General features: G+C 39.2%; 1 protein-coding gene and 1 pseudogene across 2 annotated transcripts in view; both read right to left on the reverse strand.

Moving 5' to 3' along the window:
* Brwd1 (bromodomain and WD repeat domain containing 1) overlaps positions 1-18761 on the reverse strand; it is a 148536-nt gene that overhangs the window by 98154 nt on the left and 31621 nt on the right. For both annotated transcript variants that reach the window (XM_021256241.2, XM_004842365.4), the window contains exons 7-8: positions 18296-18456; positions 16513-16734 (exon numbers count right to left, since the gene is read on the reverse strand). In XM_021256241.2, the coding sequence (XP_021111900.2) occupies positions 16513-16734; positions 18296-18456 (383 nt within the window). The remainder of the gene's footprint in view (positions 1-16512; positions 16735-18295; positions 18457-18761) is intronic.
* Positions 1032-16505, reverse strand: LOC147830323 (small ribosomal subunit protein uS14 pseudogene; annotated as a pseudogene).

The following is an 18761-nucleotide window of genomic DNA, read 5'->3' on the forward strand; positions in this document are numbered from 1 at the left end:
CCAGCCTGGGCTACATAGTGAGTTCAGGCCCATTCTCAACTACAAAACGAGACCCTGTTTCAAAACACCATAAAAAGGGCCAGGGGTTTAGCTCAGTGGTATCACCGCCTACTGCACAAGCACAAGGACCTGAGTTCGATCCCCGGTACCAAAAAGAAAGAAAAGAAAAACACCAAAAATAATAATAATAATAACAACAATAATGGTGTGTCTTAAGAATTCTAAGCATGGGTTACAGGTCAAGCCTCAGCATCTAATTTTTTCTTTTTTTGTTAAATCCTTGGGCCAAGTACTTTCATAAATAAAATGTTAGCTCTGTTCTAAAAGAGGAAAAAAATCTTAATTAATCTAATTTTTTTTTTAATTCTATACCTGTACATGGAAAAACATTTTTACTTTTAAAGTCACCTGGGCTCTAAATCAAATTCCCAGATATATAAGTAATTTGTTGCTGTATTTTGTCCCTCATATCTTTGCCTATTCATGGTTGATGACACACAACAGTTTCTTTGTAACAGCTAAAGCATTTTTTAACGTCTAGCAAGGATAAAGATGGGGTGGAAGGTAGCTATTTGTATTTATTTTTCTTTTCTAAATAAGCTTGATAGGGCCAGGGATTTAGCTCAGTGGTTCTGCAGCCCGCTTCGAAAGCACAAGGACCTGAGGAGTTTGATCCCCAGTACCAAAAATAAATTAATTAATTAATTAAAAAGTTTGATGGTTGTAGTAAGTTCCATTAAAATTAAACAATCTGGATTCTCCCCTCCCCCTGGCACCAGGGATCAAACTCAGGACCTTGCCCTTATGGGGCAGGGGCAGAATCACTGAGCTAAATCCCAGGCCAACAATCTGGATATCTAATGTAAATCCACTGCACTTATAGCCCAACTTACAGACATCTGAAATCTTCACAATAGCTCATCTTATGATTCACTGACACAGGAAGCACTTCCACTTATAAAGCTATCTCCCTCCCTTCATCCAACATTCTGTCACTGTTTTTAAGACCTTTCTTCATATATGAGGTGTGATTTAAAAAAAAAAAAACAGTGTAAAGAGCTAAATATCAAGACAGAAACACTAAACTTGCTGGAAGATAAGTTAGGTAGAACTCTCAATGACACTGGCATAGGAAAAGACTTTATGAACAAATCTTCAATAGCACGGGAGCTAACACAAAGAATCAAAAACTGGGGTCTCATCTTATTAAAAACCTTCTGCACTGCAAGAGAAACTACCAACAGAGCTAAGAGACAACCTACAACACGGGAAGAAATTTTTAGCAGCTGTACCTCAGACAAAGGTCTACTATCTAGAATATATAAAGAATTGAAAAAAATCAGGCCCCCCAAATTCAAAGACCCAATTCAAAAATGGGCATCCGAAATGAACAGACATTTCTCAGACAAAGAAGTAAAAACAGCAAATAAATATATGAAAAACTATTCAACATCACTGGTCATTCAAGAGATGCAGATGCAAACAACACTGAGATTCCACCTCACCCCAGTAAGAATGGCTGCTATCAAGAAATCAACCAATAACAAATGCTGGCGGGGGTGTGGGGAGAAAGGAAGCCTTCTCCATTGTTGGTGGGAGTGTAGACTGGTGCAACCACTGTGGAAATCAGGATGGAGATACCTCAAAGAACTAGGACTAGAGGTCCCATTTGACCCAGCTATTCCCCTGCTAGGTATCTTCCCCAAAGAATTAAAAGAATCGTACCACAGTGATATATGTGCACCTATGTTTATAGCGGCACAGTTTGTAATAGCTAAAGCTTGGAAACAGCCCAAGTGCCCATCAACTGGAAACTGGATAAAGAAGATGTGGTTTTTTTTATAAAATGGAGTACTACTCAGCCATAAAGAACGAGAAACTAGAGTCATTTATAGCTAAATGGATGCATACTGAGTGAGGCCACCTTCTTAAGTGAAATAAGTAGGACACACGTGTAAATACCAAATAGTTTCTCTAGTGTGAGAAACTGAAAGTGTAAATAAGGATAAAAATGATTAAAACAAATAACTGATAATTTGAAATAGGAAGAAAAGGTTCAAAGGTGTAGGGGTGGTGGGAGGGGAAGGGGAAAGGAAAGAAGGGAAAGGAAAAATTATGAGAAAATTTTAAAAAAAAGGAAACAGGGCCGGAGATTTAGCTCAGTGGTTTCGTTGCCTGCTGCATAAGCGCAAGGACCCAAGTTCGATCCTTGGTACCAAAAAAAAAAGAAAAGAAAAAAGAAAACAAAGTCTATGTAAAGGGTGTGGAGGGGGTAAAGGGCGCACAGGGAATGGGGAAAAAATAAGAACTAAGATACATCATGTTCTGGTACAAACACCCAATGATAAATGTAAATGTATTGTATACCTAAAATGTACCAATTAATATATAAATTTTAAAAAATAAAATAAAATAATTTAAAAACAGTGGTTTTTCTCAATTAATTAATGCCATTAATGCCCTTCAAAATATTCCCTCCCCAAGGGCTGGGGATTTGGCTCAGTGGTTCCACTGCCTGACTTGCAAGCACAAGGTCCTGAGTTCGATTCCCAGTACCAAAGAAAAAATATTCCCTCCCCAACAAAGCTTTTTCAAATAGGAAGCCGATCAAGAGTTGAAGGTAGCAGGGAGGGATCGGAGAAGGGGACAAAAAAAGAATGAAGATGTGTTTGTACATGTACAAACTCCCTATGATAAATGTATCATTATATACTGAAAAGATATACAGTACAGTATTAGTACTACAGCACTAATACAAAAAATACATAATTTTTAAAAAATAACTCCCCACTTCCAACACACTCATCCCATCACTCCTGTTACTTCCTGCAGCAGCTCTGGAGTCCTCTTTCCTGAGTATCATTAGTTCTGCCATTACACCTATCTTGGTGTACTGAGTTGATTCAAAACATTTCCCTCTCATGGTCATTCTGACTTTGGAGAAGAGCCTGAAGTCAAACAGTGCCAGATCTGGTGAATACGGTGGATGAGGACACAGCGTCATGTTTTTGCAAGCCTTCTTTTCCCATGGATGGCACTCATTTAGCAACGTTCACTGTATTTTTTATCACATCTTGTAAAGACACACAGAGGACTCTAGAGCTGCTTCACAAAGTGGCTAGAAGCTGGGCTTAGTGGCACCTCTAACCCCAGAACTCAGGAGGCTGAGGCAGGAGGATCATCAAGAGTTCGAGGCCAGATTGGGCTACATAGTGAGTTCAAAGTCAGCCTGAACTACACAGTGAGACCCTGTCTCAAAAACACAAAAAAAGAAAAAACAAAGTGGACAGAGAGATAGGATAAGCATGTCTGAAGCAGGAGAGTATTCTAAGGAGAATTAATGGTGATGTTATCTCTTACTGTAAACATTTTTAATTTGAATGTTCACCATATATTTTCATCAATCAAATTTTCACATATACCCTTCATTCCTGTGTTCGAAGGGTTCTGTTGCTATTGTGAATATCCTCCATTTGCTGTGTTTATTACTGGTTACTCATGGTGTGTCGGAAAGCTGTGACTTCAGGACACTGGCTGCATATCTAGCTGTTTTACTCAGCTCTCAGCAGTTCTAACAAGTTTTACCAGGGTTCAGTAGCAAACTTCTACACTTGGAGATCTACTCTTTCCCCTAGGTGCTGGAGAATCCACCAACATGCACATGCTCCACAATGGACCACACTCCCAGGCCCTAAGCCCCAACCTTGGAGTTTAAGAGTTTTATCTTGTTTTGTGCCCAGTGAAGCCAACCTAAACTGCTCTTAAACTGTTAACATTTCCTCAAATCACTATCCCTGCCATACAGCCTTGTTTTATTATCCACAACCAAAGCTATTCTTCAATGACTGTAACATACATTTCTGGACAACAAAACGGGAGTTTCAATTTCCTAAGATGGGCAAACTGAATTCAACATAAAACCAGTCGTGCTATGGCTTATATCTAGATGTCCCTCCAAAGCCTCATGTGCTCACAGGTGGGGCTTTCCAGGGGTGACTGGATCATGGGTGTGTGACACTGGATTAGTCAACTCATGGGCTTACAGCTGAGTGTGATGACGGAAGGTAAAGCCTGTTGGGAAGAGGTGGGTTGCTGTGGGCGTGGCTTGGGGGGGGTGCACGCGCGGCCTCGAGTATTTCTTCTCCTCCTCCCTTGATCCCTCTCTGTTTCTCATTGCCATGCCATGAGCTCTTTCTCTCCTGCAATGCCCTCTGCCATGCCCCCATGCCAGGGAGCCAGCCAACTATGTGAGCCTTTCCTCCCTTAACTTTATACATTTTTGTTCTTTCATTCTCGTTAAGATAATGTTGAACTATGTTATAGTGATAATACCACACTAACTTTCCACAAAAATTTCATTTTACAATATTTTTTATCTACATAGAAGTCACAAAAAGTACACTGAGCATTCATGTACAAGTCACCACAATTAACACTGGCTAGCAATGTGCCACAATTCCCTCTTAATGTGGATATACTGATGTAGACATGAGCCATCTGAATCTAACTGCAGACGCTGGGTAGTATACTTTCGTGGTTAGCTGCCAAAAATTATCTCCTGTGAGTTTTAATGTGAAGTGTTTTCATAATCACTTCAAAATATTTTTAAGTCTGTGATTTGTCCTTTGAGCCTGCATTATTTAGAAGTTCATTATATAATTTATAAAACTGAAGATTGCTCTGTTATTAATTCTGGCTGTTATTAATTCTGGCCTAATTACTCTGTTGTTGGAGAATACATGTAGAATTACTTCAGTATTTTCAAATCTACTGAGACTTGCTTTGATGCGTAGAATGTAGAAAACAGTCACATAATAAACATCTCACTTATGACCAAAAGATGTAAAATCAGATGTAAGATTCCATATGTGTCACCCAGCTCAAGTCTGTTGCTTATATTGTTCAAATCTACAATCCTGCCCCTTCTTGCTTTTGCTGTCTTCCGCCACCATGAACTGTTGCCCCTCTACCGTGTGCTACCCTACCTTGGAGCCAGCCAATTATGGACTGAAGCCTCTATAAACTAACTTTCCCCTTTAACTTTGGATGTCAGGTATTTTGTCTCAGCAATGAGAAAAGTTAACTAAGACAAAATTTAGCACCAGAGAGGTGGGGTCATTGCTGTGACTATACCTGACCATGTGGTTGAGGAACCTTTGGGACTGACATATGGGAAGAGTTTGGAAAGGAGATGTCAGCTGAAAAAGAAGAGCTGGAAAACCTTAGGCTGTACATGATGGAAGATTCTGATCAGAGCTCAGAAGACCATAAGGCTGATAGAAATGCTGCCTGTAAAGACCAGGCTCAGGGGGTTTCTGCTGGAAAGGACTGCATAAAAGAAAGCTCCAGTAAAGCTGTGGATTGCAAAGATACAGCAGAGGAGATCATGACTGCTGAAAAGGAATAGAATACAAAAGATGGCCTGAGGGCATCACAAGAAGCAGCAGGGCTCCAGCCTTTGCAGCCTCAAAATTGAAAAAGTAAAAGATTTTGTCTTGAGAAGTGAGGCCCAGAGCACCATGTTCCAGAATGGTGGTAGCCTAGAGAATGTGTTCCTCAGAATCAGGTTCTGAGTGCTCAGCGATCCAGGCACTCGATCCCCCACAGCCAAGAGAGAAGGAAACCTGGCTATTGCTCCTGCTGGCAGCAGACCTTAGCATCAGCTATGTGGCACTGGTTTTCAGCGCATACAGAATGCAAGCGTTGTGGGGTCAGGAAGGTTTCCACCCAGATTTCAGAAGGCCTGGAAGGCCAGGCAGTGTGCCAAGGGGGCCATGTATGAAGCTGTGAGGGCCAAGCCAAAGGTGCAGTGGAGACCCCACAAGTTTGGAGAAGCCAGGAACATGGATCGTCTGAGGAAAGCTGCAAGGAGGGAGCAGAACCCGCCCAAGAGAGAAGCTGTGGGTGCTACAACCATCTGCAGTGCTGTAGGGGTGGAGCCACCCAAGCCCCTTGGAGTTCACAACTTGCCACAGATTGCTGGGGATGCTGGAAGGGGAACTGAGCTTTAATGTTTGCCCTGCTAGATTATGGACTTGCTTTGGTCCCATTCCTTTGTATCCCTGTTTGTAACTTTTGGAGTGGAAATGTCTATCTTCTGCCACTGAATGTTGGAAGTGTTTAACTTTCTTTTCATTGGTACAGGGGCTTGCAGCTACGAGTTTGCCTTTCATCTCAGGGGAGGCTTTGGACTTGGACTTTTCAGCAGTTCTGAAACTGTCAGGACTTTGGCAATTCTGGAAGTCGGACTAAATGTCTTCTGCACAAAGGAATGTGCATGAGTGTTTGGGAGCCAGGGGCGGAATGTCATGGTTTGTGTTTAGATGTCTCTCCCAAAGCCTCATGTGGTCATAGGGCTTTTTCAGAAGTGGCTGAATCTATAGGGCTAGGGATTTAGCTCAGTGGCGCTGCACATGCCTGACAAAGAAAAGGTCCTGAGTTCAATTCCTGGTACCAAAACAAAATTAAAAAATAAAAAACAGAAGTGGCCAAATCTAGAGTGTGTGATAATGCGATTAAGGGTGTATGATTACTAAATCAGTCCACTGATTGGTCTGTCACAGCCCTAATCCTGGTAGTCTGGATAAAAAGGAAAGAAAGAGGCTTGCCTTCCCCTTGTTGCTTCTGTTGTCTTCTGCTGCCATGATGTTGCCCCTCTGCCTTGGAGCCAGCCGATTATGGACTATGGACTGAAAACTTCTACAAACTGTGAACTAAATAAACCTTTTCCCCTTAAAGAATAAAGTCCATAATCTTAATAAGATAGTTTTTCAGTTACTAAGATGTAGAGGTACACTAATTTCCCTTTATAAAAATGAAGGACTGGGCCGGGGATTTAGCTCAGTGGTTTCGCCGCCTGCTGCGCAAGCGCAAGGACCCGAGTTCAATCCCCGGTACCAAAAAAAAAAAAATGGAGGACTATTTCTTCCCGTAAGTTCTACTTACGCTGCATGCATTTTGAAGCTGTACTACCAAGTGGATAAAAATTTAGAACTCTTCTTCCTGTTTAATGAAACACTTAATCATTATGAATTCTCTATCTCTAAAAACATTATTTAGCCAGGGATTTAGCTCAGTGGCACCATGCCTGCCTCACAAGAGCAAAGTCCTGAGTTTGATCCCCGGTACCAAAAAAAAATATTTAAGAAAACAAAAATGTAATTTGCTTTAAAGCCTATTTATCTGATGTTAATGTAATTACAATAATTTTATCATTTGTATTTGTGTAATTTTTTTCCATTCTCTAATTTTATGTCCCTTTATTCTTGGTATTTTTTGCTTTTTTTGGTACCCGGGGTCGGACTCAGGACCTTGCGCTTGTGAGGCAGGTGCCAGCACCACTAGCTAAATCCCCAGCCGTGTCCCTTTATTCTTACACTGAAGATAAGGCATATACTTGGGCTTCACTTTTTTGAAAGCTTTTAAGTTTTTTATTTTATGTATAAAGAGCATGGTCTCTTTCACTGAGTGGATGTCCTGGATAAGCCATTGAAGGAAGATCACTTAATTCAACCTGATGAAGCCAACATCCTTCGAGCGCTGAAGGAAACACTGGCAGCACATGTTCAGGCCTATTTCCAGATGAGGCCATGTCGATTTAAGCAGATGAGGCAAGAGCGAGAGCCTTGGACGAATTTCCCAGGTGGCTCCAGTAGAGCAGCTGGTGACCCATGTTGCTTCCAGAGGTATGAGGCAAAAGGGTGGGCTTCATTTCTTTAACTAAATCTGAAATCTGTCTCATATTTGTACCACACAATGCATTTACGAATAACTATGTTCATGCTGACATTTAGTGATGTCCTGGTATCACCTTAGTACTGCTCCCTATCTTGCTCTTTTTCTCTCCTTCCTTGACTTCTTTTCCTTTTTGGGGGGGCACAGTCTCACTATGTAGCCCAGGCTGGCCTCAAACTCGCAGTGATTCTCCTGCCTTGGCCTCCCAGGTGCTGGGATTACAAGCGTGCGCCATCATGCCTGGCTTCTCCTTTTTGTTTTATTAGTCCACATTTTTGTTCTCTATTAGCTTAGTAGTTACATATTCTCTAATATTTTAGCTGTTATTTTAGAGGTTACAAAATACATATTCACCTTAAAATCTTACATGAATTTATATATTTTGATCCTCAAACAATGGAAAGACCTTAGAATATTACAGCTACCCCCTTCTGATGTTTATGCTATCACTTCTTTAATTGCATATATAATATACACTTTCTGCCCTTGTTTGTTTTCAGTGGCAGTACAGGTGCCTGGACCCAGATCTCACACATGCTTGGCAAGCACTCCATCACCAAACTACATTCCCCAACCCTTTTTTTAAAATTTTATTTTATGGTAGGGTCTCCCTAAGTTGCCCAAGTAGCCCTTTAACTTGCAATCCTCCTACCTTAGCCTCCCAAGCAGCTGGGATTACAGGTGTGCTCTACCATGCTCAGCACCATATATATTTTAAGCCCCCAATACAATACACTTGTTTTATACAGTTACAACCAATGTTTCTTTTCATTTACCAACATCTTTTTACTCTCCATCCCTTCTTGCCATCTCCCAGCTTCCACCAAAATCATAGTCCCTCTCTGCCTAAACACAGTACAATTTTGAACTCTACTTACTGCTCCTCCCATGCTAAGAAATTCCCTCTGTCTAGAGATCTATTTATTGTATTTCTCATCTTCAGTATTTTAAGACTCAGAACTCCTGACTGGCATTTTCTCTGAGTGCTGTAAAGACATAACTCCTCTAAGAACCAACTCCACTGCTTCTATGGACAAACTGGCAGTCAATCTTAGCATTGCTTCTCCAGTTTTCCCTCTGGATGCAAAGATTTCTATTTGTCTTTGGCTTTAAAAAGCTTCACTGTGATATTTAAATAGTTGTACACATCTGTGTATTCTGCTCTAAGGTGTTTCTTGAACCTGTGGCTTTATGTCTTTCATACATTTTACAAAATTCTTAGCTATTATCATTTCAAGCATGATTTTTGTTTCATTCTCTCCTCCTTTTCAGGAATTTCCAAGTACACAAGGTATTTTTTTTAGTAAACCCCATCTTTCTTACTTTCTTTTCTGTTTATTTCAAGCTCTTTTTCCGATTCAACTACGTTTTCTTCTGACCTCATGCCCAGTCTGCAAGTTCTCTTTCCAATTTCTTCAGTTGCAACCATATGCCATTAAAAATCACCCATTGAATTCTTAAACTCAGTTATGTATTTCAATCCCAGAGTTTCCTTTTCACTAACTTTTGGATCTCCAATGAAATTATTTTACTTCTTTTAACTAGGTAAACTTAGTAAGCACAAGTATTTCTAGAATAGATCTGGAACATCCACTGTCTGGATCCTCTGAGTCTACCATCCGGCTTTCTCCTGTTTTTGGTTATACCACTTTCCTTTTATACACAAGAACTTATTCTTTTCTCTTTTATGTTCTTTTTTCTATCTTAGATTTAAGTGTTATCACTATATTAAGAAAACTATAAGGAATTTGAATCTAGATGTTATCTTCCTCTAAAATAACCTTGGCTTCTAGCCTATAACTAGATCAAGGGCCCAGCAATTCCAGAGCATCTGATCCAGGAAAATTAGGATGATGTGAAGTGGGGCTTCAGTTTCTGTAAAGGGAGATTTATCTCTGGCTCATCTTTTCTTCTTGGATGAAGCTGGCTAGTTCCCAACTTCAAGACAGGTTTTTTTTTTTAAGGCCAGGGATTTAGCTCAATGGCACCACACCTGCCTGGCAAGGGCAAGGTCCTGAGTTTGATCCCCCTGAACTCCAATTTTTATCCTCCCTCAACCCACAAATATCTGTCAAAAATTCTACTATAGGCCCGGGGATTTAGCTCAGTGGTTCCGCCGCCTGCCTCGCAAGCACAAGGACCCAAGTTCGATCCCCAGTACCAAAAAAAAAAAAAAATTCTACTATATACCCGATTTTAACAACTTAATTTCTCATTCTATTAGCATTTTGTCTATTTTTCACTTCTGTCCAGTGTTTCTAGTTGTCTTACAAAGAAGCCTAGTCTGAACCAGTTACACATGAGGGACTGCATTTCTGGGGAATGTTCAATTGCTACTCTTTTAGACAGTCAAAAGGGTCTCCCTTTGTAATGGCTATGTCTTACTACTAACGTTTTTCAGAATATGCATCATATTATGACAATTTACTGTGGTATCCTTGAAAAAAGTACATACTAAAATATTGATTATTGCTGGACATAAGGCTTTTGTTTCTCAACTATAATTTAATCTTTCTATATATAATATTATTTGTAGTTCTTGAATAATTTTTAAAACTTTAATTTTTAAAATGTCTTCTATGTATATGCCAATAAGTGGAAAACCTCAGAATCTCAAAGTAAAAACAAATACAAATGAATTTTCTGATAGTGAAAAAATTTTCTGCCATCTGTTACACTTTGTATCTAGATGTCCCCCCAAAGCCTCAGGCCCTCATGGTGCTTTTGGGAGGTGGGGTATGGGGGTGTGACACTCAGCAATGGACTTTGTCCACTGATGAGTTTATAGCTAAATGTGATGTTGAGAGGTGGAGCCTGGATGGACAAGGTGGGTCACTGGGGTTGGGGCTTGCAACGGTCCTCCCTCCTTCTTTGATCTCCCTATTCTTTCCCCTGCCATTCCATGAGCCAGCGAGCCTCCTTCCCATGCCCCCCTGCCATGCCACCCTGCCTTGGAGCCAGTGGACTATGGACTGAAACTCCTAAACTGTGAGCCACAATAAATTTCTCCTCCTTTAAGCTATGGGTGTCAAGTATTGTGTATGAGCAAGGAGAAAAAGTAACTAAGACACCACCCAAATAGATTTCTCAGGCATGCTCAGTAAATGATAAACACATGGACCCTCATTATCAAAAGAATTGTTTCAGGGAAGACAAGAGTTCCACTTTCCCACAGGGGAATTCCAAAATGATCAAAGACACATAGCTTAACAAAATAGCACAGGCTTTTTTTGCTGCTATACTGCCTCTAAATTCATACCAAATTATAAAATGTTAACTGTGAAGCCTTGCTAGGATTTTAATTAATTTTCTAACTATTAGACCTTCCAGAGAACAATCTACTTCTTACCTAAAAATAAAAGGGCAGCCAAAAAAACTTCCTTAAATTTTCCAAATAAAACACTGTTTCAACTACAACCATCTTCATACAAAAACAGGAACTTTTTCTATGTCTATTCTTTGAAAATATTGGCCAGCAGTGCCAGAAAGTCATTTTTCTCCCACTTTGAGACAATGTTTCTCTATGTAACCCTCGCTGTTCTCAAACTCCTGGGCTCACCTGATTCTCCCACCTCAACCTCCCAAGTAGCTGGAACCACAGGTGCACACAACCATGACAGGCAAAGGTCCCCTTCATCACAGTACTTCACACTACATGTGTAGAAAGCACTGCCATATAGCCTAGACCAGAGAATTCACATGTGAAAATTGAACCACCCCACATTTTTAAGCAAATTCAAATCACAGTCACCAATGTGCTGCTCAAAGCCTTATAAATCATCTAACAATTTACTTCAACCTAACAAAATATCATTTTCAAAAGTTGCAAGGACCAGGGATTCAGCTCAGTGGCACTTTGATCCCTGGTACCCCCACCCACCCAAAAAGTTGCAAAACAGCACCATTAATAGTTCCCAGAGAGCTAATGAATCTAAGGCAGAGATGGATGGGAATTACAAAGAGATCACTAGACATTTTGTGCCTTCTGATCAAAGAACCTACATCTCAATGTGACAGATTCTCAATGGAAAACAGCATCTAGAAACTTCTAATATGAAAGCAGATTCTCATTCCCCAAGCCAGACATTTTAAATCAGAATATTCACACATGGTGCCTAACAACCTGTCTAAGCAATCCAGGAGACACCATGCACTTCAGAGGAACTACTGCTTGGGACTCAACAATCAACTCAGGAGAGACACAGAGGGGCACATTAAATACTCCAGAGGATGCAACTGGAAAAACCCAAACAACTGAGAAACTACAGATAAACAACCTAGGTGCCTTCGACAAAGAAAAGCTAGGCAGGGGAATGAAGTTTGTACTTTAAGTTTTTTTTTTTTTAATCTATGTCAAACAATTTTAAGGTGTAAGTTTTGTTGTGCTCCTGATTGAAACTAAATAAACATGAGACAACTGAAAATCTGAGTATCAACAAATAAGTGTAGTGTATTTTTAAAGATGTTTATCTTTCAGAAATAAGTACTTAAATATTTTAAAAAGAAATGGTATGAATTCTAGATATTTGCTGTAAGTATAATGTGGTTAGGGAATAGGAATCTGGATAGGAAAGAACTGGCCATAGGGTCCAAAGGAGTCCAGTATACTATTTTGTCTACTTCATACATGTTCAAACTTACCCTCCACACTCATTGTGAAAAAAATAACCCTAAGAAAAAAAATTTTAATATATGAGCAAATTTTATCAACTTAACAAAATCCACAGGTTTCTGTTGTGCTTTTGTTTTAAGACAGGGTCTCAGCTCCCCTGCCTCCATCCCAGGTTCCTAGGGCAGAGACACTGAGCTGGTCCCAGCACCCGGAAGGAAGTTCCCCACCTCCATCCCAGGCTCCTAGGGCAGAGAAGCTCAGCCGATCCCAGCACCTGGAAGGAAGCTCCCCACCTCCATCCCAGGCTCCTAGATCAGAGAAGGTGAGCCGGTCCCAGAACCCAGAAGGAAGCTACCCGCCTCCATCCCAGGGTCCTAGGGCAGAGAAGGTGGGCCGGTCCCAGCACCCAGAAGGAAGCTCCCCACCTCCATCCCAGGCTCCTAGGGCAGAGAAGCTCAGCTGGTCCCAGCACCCGAAGTGAAGCTCCCCGCCACCATCCCAAGCTCCTAGGGCACAGAAGGTGAACTGCGTGGGCACCAGAAGCATCCCCCCCACCACCCCAGAAATGAGAAGACACATAAACAAGCCTCAAAAACAGACTTCCAGATCACCTGCATCAACCCCAAAGGGAAACGGGATGGAACAATCTGATACTCAACCACCTGGACTCTCTGAACTGGCAACAAAAGAGGATCTGGGAAAAATGAAATCAGAAATAATTACTCAGATAACAGCAAAGATTTTGCTCATGGTGCAAGACATGATTAATAAATCTAGAGAGGACACAGATTAAAAAATAGAGGATCTGAGGAACATGATGGAATCCCAACATAGGAAACAAACAGAATCCATAAAACAGATACAGATTTCCAAGAGATGAAAAACTCCATCAAAAGTCTGTGCAGCAGAATGAACTAGGCGAGGAGAGAATTTCACATATAGAAGATAAGATTGCAATTAGTGACCAGGAAAAGAAAAATTGCTTTAAAATTGTAAAGGAACACGAGAAATCAACCCAGCAGCTGCTAGACGATGCAAAGAAGAATAACATAAGACTGATTGGAGTCAATGAAGAAACAGGAAAGACTGCAGATGACATAAAAAAACTGTTCACAGAAGTGATGGCAGAAAACTTCCCAAGGAGGGGAAAACAACTTGACATACAGATAAGTGAGGCATATAGGACTCCAAATAGCCTTAATCAAAAAAAACTACACATAGGTATATAATAGTTAGGATTCCAGGAATCCAACAGAAGAACAAAATTCTACAGGCAGTGAGAGAAAAGAAACAAATCACATACAAAGGAAAGCCCATCAGAATCACAGCAGACTTCTCAATGCAAACCCTCCAGGCAAGAAGAGCTTGGAGTGATGTATTTCAAGCCCTAAAGGAAAACAGCCTCCAACCCAGATTGATGTACCCTGCAAAACTATCTTTCAAAATTGATGGAGAAATAAGATACTTTCATGATAAAGAGCACCTCAGGAACTTCATGAATACCAAACCGGCACTCCAAAAAATTTTAGACAATACCCTGGGAAAAGACAATGAGGAACCATAACCCCAGGAAACCCAGCAGAATGAATCCATTGGGCGTGACAAATTAAATGCAAAGAGGGAGATTCCAACAAAAAGAAAAAGTCATGACAAGGCATTTAAAACTTTTAACTTCATCTCCCTAATGAGTGTATAATTCAATCTTATTATTGTACTGATTAGTATTTTTCTGATTCTAGAGTTGCACACCATTCCTTGTGCTATTCTGGCTATTTATCATCTTCTTATGTCTACATTTTAATTGGGTTGTCTATTAATGAGCTCTAAGAATTCTTTATATATTCTGCTCATAGGTTATATGCATTGTAAATATGGTCTGTTTAAGGACTACTTTTCATTTCAATGATGTCATTTAAAGTTCTAAATTTTGATGGAATCTCATTTATCAATTTTTTTCTTTTATACATCATGTTTTTTGTATCCTAGGTAGTTCTTGCCTACCCTGAATTCATAAACATTTTCCCTTATAATTTCTTCTTAAAGTTTTGTACTTTTAGGCTTTCCTATTTAGGTTCACAGATCCCTTCAAGTTATTTTCATGTATGGAAAAAAAGGGTTGAGGTTAATTTTTTATATACGGATACTAGGTGTTCTAGTGCCGTTTGCTGAAAACACCCTCGCTTCCTCGGCTCTTGAATTGAGTTTATATTCTATAAAATGCTAATGTTAAATAATCTTTCAAAATTCAGTGGACCATATATGTGTGGTTCTATTTCTAGATTCTCTGTTTTATTCCAATGATCTATATGTCTTTCCTTACACCAACACTGCCTTGATTACCGTAGCTTTAGAAGAAGTCTTAAAATTAGGTACTAAATGTCTTCCAACACTGTTTTTGTTTTTAACTTTTCTAGGTCCTTTGTACTCCTACATAACTTTTAAATTTCAATATCCAATTCTTTATTTATAGCAAGTATACACAGACCTGAATTTTTATATATACCTTGTGTTTTCTAATCCTGCTAAATTCAAATACAAGTTCTAGGGGCTCCTAGAGATTTCTTAGTATTTTCTCTGTAGATGTTCATTTCATCTACATATAAAGATTTTCCTTCCACCTTGCCAATCCTATCTGAGTTGTGTCATTTTATTGCCAGACTATTTAGGTTTAGGCCTATGTTTCAAAGTTTAATGGACAGATGAAGAATAGGCATATCTGCCCTTGTTCCCCACCTTAAGGAGAAAGCATTGTATCTTCTCCATTCATATAAGGCATTTTTGCTGGAAGTATGGAGTACATGTCTTTGATCTGTTGAGAAGGTTCTGTTCTACTTCTAGTCTCCTGATAGCTTTTACCATGAACAGCTGTAGAATTTAGTCCAATACTTTTCTCCAACTAGTGACAGGATCATATGGCTTCTTCCTTTCCTCTGTTAAAATGATGACTTTTGGGGGTGGATCTTCCAATGCTGAACCAACACTGCCATCCCTATAATAAAACCACTTTCTACATCCTGCCAGATCTGACTTCTAATAGTTTTGTTAAACAAATTTCTATGTTCGTACTTTTTTCTTCTATTATCTTTATCCAGTTTTAGGATTAGCACAATGTTGAGTTCCTAAAATGAGGGGAGAAGTGTTCCTTCTTTTTTCTGCTTTGTTTGATATAGTTTATCAGTTAAAATGTATACGAGCCTGCTGTTGTCATACAGGTAGGTTTTCAAGCTAGGAATATACTTTCTTTAATAGGTGCTATTCAAATTTTATATTTCCTCCAGAGTTAGTTTCATTAATTTGTCTTCCAAGGTACTTCTTAGAAGTTGTCAAATTTATTTCCAAAAAGATTTTTGTAATATGCTTTCTATATCCTTTTAAATTTTGTAAAATCTGTGGTAATGTCTCCTAGATCTTAATATTGTCATTTTAAAAATGTATAACTGATATTGTGTAACAGGACAAAAGGTCTAAAAGAGCAGGGCAATTGGGAGGGGTAGGGGAAGGAAAAAAAGGGAAAGGAAAAAATATGAGAAGAGGAAAAAAATGGAAACGAGGTCTTTGCAAATAGGGAAGGGTGGATGGGGTGAAGGGAGAGCAAGGGAAGGGGAAAAAAAAAAAAAAAGAACCAAGAGACTCATGTAATGGTACAAGATCCCAATGATGAATATAACTGTATTTTATACCTAAAATGTACCAATAAAGTTAACGGGGGGGGGGGGAGACAGGGTCTTGCTCCGTAGCTCAGGATGGCTTTGAACCCACTATGAGGCCAGGCTGGCCTCGAAGTCCTGCCAATCCTCCTGCCTCAGCCTCCAAGTGCTGGGATTACAGGTGTGCACTACCACACCCAGCTAAAATCCCCAAGTTTTAAAGAGAAAAATAACCTATGACCAGTTTGTAACTGACATTCATCTGATTCAACAATTAATTTCAAAGAAGCAAAAAATCATTGAGAAACATTCGGGTAAAGCTCTTCTACATTGGATATTTATTACCTTCCACAGTTTGTAGAAATATAAATGATTTTATTTTCTCTTGATTCCCTAGATTTAAAACAGACCATGTAACTATTAAGCACTTTACTTATTTCTCAATTCCGAAGAGAAAAGAAAGAGTTCTAAAGGAAAAGGCAATAATATACACAGGTGTCCACTAAGCTCAAAGTTTACCTGCAGAGATGTAATCGATCCTGTGTGTCCTTGGAGCACAGCAACTGGGGCACAAGTTCTCAAGCACCATACTCGAATGATTTTATCACAGCTCCCTGCAGCAATCAATGTGTTCTCATAGTTCACTGCCATATCGGAAATTTCTGCAGAATGACCTCTTAGTGTCGATAATAGGCGGCCATTATGTGTTGACCAAATCTTTACCAAACAATCATCTGAACCCTAAGAAAAAAATACATCCAAATATAAAAATCAGTACAGCAAAATCTTTTAAATCACCTAAAAGAATGCCTTTTACATATCACCCAAATTAACCTATCTACAGCTCTCTCCCCTTTCTTTTTTTTTTGGTATGGGGATCCAACTGTGGTCCTTGCACTTGCGCGGCAGGAGGCAAAACCACTGAGCTAAATCCCCAGCTCCCTCCCCTTTCCAACTACAAAATACTCAGCACAGTATTTCTCTTCAAACAAAATCTACATAAAGATACCTAAAGTATCATTTCTATGGATCAGATCACATTATAAGTACTATTTTCCATAAAATTCTCCACCAAAATAAGCCCAACTCAAAGTTCCTGTATCATTTCACCCACAGGTGAAATGTAAAGTCTAGCTCACTATGCCAAATGAGTGTTAAGTATTCATAGTGTGTCAAAAACAAAACTAAGGGGGCTGGAGATTTAGCTCAGTGGTTCTGCCGCCTGCCTCAAAAGTGCAAGGTGCTGAGTTCGAGCCCAGGTACCAAAATAAAAAGACTGATGTTCAGTCTTTGACAGAAATTTGTCAATAAATTTCCAAAAAAACACAACTAAGTGGAAATCCCAAAAACAACAACAAAAATGGTGAGGAAAGCACTCTCATGTCAAATAACAAAACAACAGTCTCAAAGTTATAATACCAGATAATAGATAATGTGAAATAGGAAGAAAAGGGGCAAAGGGGAAGGGGAAGTGGGAGGAGTAGGGGAAAGTAAGGAAGGGAATGGAATTAATATGAGGAAATGGAAAAATGGGAACAAAGTCTTTGTAAATTGGGAGGGATGGAGGAGTTAAAGGGAGGGCAGGGAAATGGGGAAAAAATAAGAACCAAGAGAGATTATGTAAAGGGGCAAATTTTCAATAATGAGTATCATTATACTGTACACCTAAAATGTACCAATAAAATATTTTTTAAACTTTATAATACCAGTCAGCACACAGCTGAGTATGTACTGCAAAAATCAAAGTTAAATCTTTCATCATCCTAATTTTCTCTTAAAAACACTAAAAAGGTTAAATTCCAAATATTTTCATATAGTTTTCTAATAACTACTTCAACACAGGTTATTTTACAGTCCATTTTCTTGGATCAGCAATTTATCTATAGAAGTACAAGTTACTTCCAGTGGTCTGGAGATTTTATGTGGGTTTTTTGTTTTTGTTTTGTTGTTGTAAACACATACTTAGTAATTAAGTATCTCTTCAATGCGCTAGAAAAGAAGTGGTAGGCATGCACTATTTGAAGGCATCTTTAACAGTGCTTAGGGACCAGGGATTTAGCTCAGTGGTTTCCAGCACCTGCCTCCCAAGTGCAAGGTCCTGAGTTCGATCCCATTTACCAAAAAAACAGTGTAGAGTCATGACTATTAAAAATACAAATTTATGGGCCCATATAAGACTTACTCTCAGCCAAAATCTCACAGAATCTCACAACATCTCTCCATTTTATAAGCTTTCCTAGATGATTCCTGAAGCACACTAAGTCTCCAATGGCATCAAATGGAGTTTAAAATGCTAACTCACTGTGAAGATTCTATGTCCTGTCCTATCAAAGGCTACACAGTAAACGGCAGACAGATGTCCAAGAATCCTCCTGTGCATTTTTATGTGCTGATACATAGCTCCTGGAAATGCTGTGCTAAAAGTGGAACACCCTGTGAGTTGCTTTCCTCGATGTATCTCCACTAGGAAATAAAAACAATGAAAATGGTTAAGGGAAAGCCACTATGTAAAAACTAAGAAAAATTCCAAAATAATTTCTGAAGGGTCAAAAAAATCTGCTTCAGAAATTCTAAGGACATGTTTCTTTCCAATTCTATTCTACAATAATCAATAACATACATTTCTTACTATAATTAAGACTTTTCATTAATTTTATTTGTAATTATTTTAAGAAAACAATGCATTTGAAATTTGATACTTATTATTACTTGAACAACACTACCAAGTATAACCTTTTAAAGTTTAATGCACAATTTATAAATTTTGT

This window comes from Heterocephalus glaber, unplaced genomic scaffold, assembly GCF_053883595.1.
Source record: "Heterocephalus glaber isolate CG9 unplaced genomic scaffold, H.glaber_assembly_v1.0 deba00000122, whole genome shotgun sequence".
Taxonomy (NCBI): domain Eukaryota; kingdom Metazoa; phylum Chordata; class Mammalia; order Rodentia; family Bathyergidae; genus Heterocephalus; species Heterocephalus glaber.